Source organism: Poecilia reticulata, linkage group LG17 (genome assembly GCF_000633615.1).
Source record: "Poecilia reticulata strain Guanapo linkage group LG17, Guppy_female_1.0+MT, whole genome shotgun sequence".
Taxonomy (NCBI): domain Eukaryota; kingdom Metazoa; phylum Chordata; class Actinopteri; order Cyprinodontiformes; family Poeciliidae; genus Poecilia; species Poecilia reticulata.
The window spans coordinates 19169228-19174156 of NC_024347.1; the positions used below are offsets into that span (position 1 = coordinate 19169228).

General features: G+C 36.8%; 1 protein-coding gene across 1 annotated transcript in view; it reads left to right on the top strand.

Moving 5' to 3' along the window:
- The first annotated feature begins 1831 nt into the window (after positions 1–1831).
- The window catches only part of LOC103479572 (histamine H3 receptor), a 9351-nt gene continuing 6253 nt past the window's right edge, over positions 1832–4929 (top strand). The window contains exons 1-2 of the mRNA XM_008434078.2: positions 1832–2212; positions 2685–2851. Coding sequence (XP_008432300.1) covers positions 1966–2212; positions 2685–2851 — 414 coding nt within the window. The 5' untranslated portion in view covers positions 1832–1965. The remainder of the gene's footprint in view (positions 2213–2684; positions 2852–4929) is intronic.

Sequence of the window (4929 nt, forward strand, 5' to 3'; positions counted from 1 at the left end):
AAATAATACATTTAATTTGCTTTAATTTGCTTTATAGCATGCTTATGTGTTCCTCTTTGTGTCATACTTCAAATTTAATATTGTAATTTTAATTTCACAATTACACAATTTGTTTTAAAGTTGCTGCATTTTTCTGATGGGTCAAATATTAAATGCAGATGTACGCATGCACTGAGGTAGAATTGTGCAAAACAACTGAAAAATAGATCAGTTTTATAATGAGTTTTAATACAGAAATATAAAGTTTTTTAGCTTCCACTTTTCACTTTTCTGATAAGTTAACTGTCTGGTTGTCTGTCTTAAAAGTTGACAATTCCAGTGCGTGGAAATGTTCAGACAACGCAAGAGTTGTTAGAGACCATAAAAGTTTTTTTTTTCTTTTAGAGTTGACATACATCGTAAATTACTGATGCATCGTGTATAACTGAAACATCATTCATCTTAGCATTCACAAATATTTAAAGTGCTTTTTCAACCACTGAGCAACAGAGAACAGATAACAAAACGTCTGATAGTTCTTGTTCAACAGTAGGTTAATACAATAAATGTGACACTTGTTGCCCATACCCTGGGTCTGGTTGCTGGTGGTAACTCTTGAAGGACTGACTGTGCAGTCCACTCCCCAAAGCWCTTAAATGAGATTTATTTGAATAATTTGTCAAGCCGGCTGGTGTCCCTGTTGTGTGTGCTCATTTTTCTACTGAACTTTTTCCTTCCACTCAACCTTAATTTTATACATGCTTTCATACAACACGATCAGCCAGGTTCTTTAGCRATAACCTTTTGCTGTTTTCCCTCCCTTTGGACTGTTTAACTGACTGTTGAGGAACTGCCTTTATGTAAGAAATKAAATCATATGAGTTGTATTTTTTGAATTGACTTCCTGAAATAAATCAACTGTTAAGTAATATTAACATTTATTGAGATACAGGTGAAATCCTGAATTACTTCACCTGTAAAGACTTTCARCAACATACAGAAGTTTTGCTTTTGAAATGAATGACTGAAATAAACTTTTGTAATATTCAAATTTATTGACACAAACCTGTATTGCAAAARGCAGTATAAAAAAATGAGGGTTAGGTGTTATTGTTTTTCTGACGTGGGAACTTTATTCTTATCACACATTAAACTCTATTCTTTGATGACTTGAAACAAATTATCCATGCAGTTTTTTTTTTAATATAGCTACCTAATAAGCTAATACTTYCCAGGTTAAGTATCTTATAACTTGTGTTCTATGAGCATTTGTTTCAATTCAAACAACATAAAAAATCTGGATTTCCTGTGCCGTGATAACCATCCATCTCATACCCCATGTGACTACTGGAGAGAACAAATGTGTGTCTGCGAATCAAATATGAAGATTTTCATCAAGGGAAATATGTCTGAGGATTGTTAAACAGTGGAATATCCCGCTGTGTTGATTCACATCATGAGGCTGACATTTGAATAAAACAGATTAGGCACTTTGGGGTGTTCACTGTGCTGCAATGCCAGTATCAATGGACAATGACACTGTTTTATATGATTCAAATATATTCTTAACACAGCCATATTTATGTTAGTGCTTAAGAGGATAATATTTATCCTTAAAAGCAACGCTAACATTAGAGGAATTACAGAGCTGGATTTCCGGTACTGATTCCGTTGAAAAGCAACAATATTTCCGCATGAGTGGCAAAGGATGCCATTTGATGCCACCCTGTCACTGCAAATCGTGCAGAGGTATTGCTCCCAAACGTGCGTAAACTTCATCAGGTATCCAGGCATGCGTTACGGAAGCGCGTCTTGCGCTCTCTCGTGGATACTTCCGTTCACTGTACTCAGTTTCGTCGGGAAGCCCGGAGCTTTCGGAGCATATATGGGGGTGTTGATCGCAGTTTTCGTCCGCCAGGCACCTGTTGCTGGTTTATTTTTGTTGGCACTAGACTGTTAAGGATTCTAACGACTCACATCTCCACCATGTCGGAGGAACATACTGATTCCAACTCCAGCGGGTACTATTTTGACAATCCCTCAACGCGAATCCAGAGCAGCTTCGTGTTCTCAGGACCCATATTTGTCATTCTAATGGTGATGATGGTGACTTTGGTCGTGGTGATAGTTCTGGGTAACGCGCTGGTCATTTTGGCTTTTAAGGTGGACAAGAGTTTGAGGAGACAGTGCAATTACTACTTCCTGAATTTGGCAATCTCAGATTTTCTAGTAGGTGAGTTCAATCTTCTAATCTTCCTAAGTAGAGGATGTAATAAGAAAATAGTAAACTTTTACGGTTTTCTTACATGAACGCTACATGTGTGTACTTTTCCTTAGCCTGCCAAATKAAGTTCTRGAATCCATTCAATTGGTTACGTCCCTCAAATCAGTCCAGTGTTCCCCAGTTTTATCCAGTCATTATCTACTGCTGGATGAATGGAGGGATGGAATTAAAAACTGTGTCTAATTTAGTGTCTAAATTATAATTGCTAAATAACCTCAGTTTCTGAGGTTATTTTAGCAATAAAAAGTCTTCTGCTGCTATGATATTTTTATTCTATGAATTTTGAAAATTTATGTTTTGCTCTAAAGTGACATGAATACATTTATATCAACATGTTACATGTTACAAAGTGCTATAAAAMAGAGCATATTATACTGTCTGGCCTTATGTTTTGGTTCTATTCTTCATCAATTTTGTGTAGGGGCATTCTGTATCCCCGTCTATATCCCCTACATCCTGACAGGCAGGTGGACGCTGGGTCGAGGGCTGTGCAAGCTGTGGCTGGTCACGGACTATCTTCTCTGCTCGGCATCTGTCTTCAGCATTGTGCTCATCAGCTATGACCGTTTCCTCTCTGTCACCAGAGCGGTGAGTGGAACATGCTGTTCCTAAATCTCTTAGAGTCAGCCAGGTGAATTTCAGCATCTGGCAGCCCACGTGACTTAAAGTCGACCTAAAAAGTCTACACAGTCCAGGTTTTTTGTTAAAAATGAGACCACAATAAGTCATTTCAAAAGTTTTTGGGGTTTTTTACATTTAATGTGATACAATTCAGCTGCAAAACAAAGAATTCCAGGTGGGGGACTTCTATTTATCATTTATTTTGCCAGGAAAAACCCCACTACAGAGATTAAAACCCTCAACCTCATTGAGAGATTCCAAAGAACCAAGGTGATCGTATTGTACAAAGGTACAAGTCAGCAGAAGGGTGCTGGAAATAACAACAGCACATTATCTATTTACCAAATCTCTGTGAAGACAATCATTCATAACTGGAAAAAATATGGGAAAAAAAGGTGACACTAGAAATCTGGACATTTCTTCAAACTGAAGGAAAAACTAGATAACTGATAAGAGAGGCTGCCAAAATGACAACAGCAACTTTGAAGAAGCTGTCGGAATATGGAGTGGGGCTATAAAACAAACAAAGTGGAGAGGGAGGCGCTGATTGAAGAGCCAGGTGTGACTAGAGTCTTMMAGACTGAACTTTTGTCAAAACTCCATTTTCTGATACACCAAAAGTTAAACTTTTGGCCTCAATTTATTTGCCACAAAAACCACACTGACCATGCAATATATGCTCAGTGAAAAGTGATTAAACTGTTTTGTTTTTTATTTAATCAAGATGAAATTATGAAAATGTGCCAGTCATTGAATATAATTAATTTTTAAAAAAAGCATATTTTTGGAATGGCCCAGTAAAAGTCTAGACAGGGTGACCTGTTTAAGCATCTGCACAACTTTGGCAATGGCTGATGACAGTTTTGACTGCAGGGGCTCAATGTTTAATAGAGAGGCATAGCAATATAATTAAGTTTGAGATATATTTATTTTTTAAGCTGCAGGTCATGTGTACWCCAACATGCAGTGGAAACAACTGACTGTCAGACCAAGTTTACCCAGAGGTGTTGATAGAAAAAAACATTAAATTGAGCAATCAGAAAACAATAAATAAACAAACTAGACACCAACAACAATAAATACATAAATATTCCATCAATACAAACTGAAAAAATCTTAAGTCAAACAAAAGAATTAACCAAATGTAGCTTTTAAGCATCACCAGAGGTATGTCTCTTCTTTTACTTGCCCCACCCTGTTGAGGAGCCAAACCAGGTATAGATGAGTGCAGAGCTTTTTCCACTTTACAGCGGCACTATTAGTTTGTGGCACAAACTAATAGGTTAAACTAACAGGAAAATAAGGAAATGCAAACTGATACTTTTAACTGTATTGTCGTTATACAGGACAGATGACCAGACCCTCTGCTTCTMAAGAATGTTTCCCCATGTCTGAACAAAAAAACAACAACATAAAAAACAAAACAACAAGGACAACAGTATAATCCAACCAATTGGTCTGTAACTCAATGTCAACAATTAACTTTTAAGACATTTTTCTAACCTCTGTCGCAGTTACATTTAGGTTGGCAAATATTCCTAGATCAAAATGACTCCTCCTGAAGAAGWCTGAATGCTGAAGGTGAATCCAAATTTACTTTAACAAAGCATTACTTGAAAGGGGTGAGCAACATCGTTGTGTTTTACTGTTTCATCTGAACAAATTTGTTTCTTTATTTGAAATATAGAGAATATCTGTCACTTTAAAGAAGGTTATTCTTATTTTCTACATTACAGAAACCTACACTTTTCATCTGGCTGTGTATGCTGTGTATGTGTTTTCTCTCAGCCGTTTATGAGGAAGAAAATAACCAGGGAGAAAGTCAAACCAGAACTGACTTTGTGTCCCAACTTCTCAAAAAAAAAACACATCCTCTTAAAGAGGTTCACTTTACCTGTTCAGACCCAATATAAATCTTTTGATCAGAATACTCATAGCTTGTGTGCAATGTTTTTTTAAAATTATTATTATGTCTGACGTGACTCAAAGGCCAGTGGTTGGGGCATGGCAACCACATCCTCCCAAACGTGTCCATCTGTGAAGGT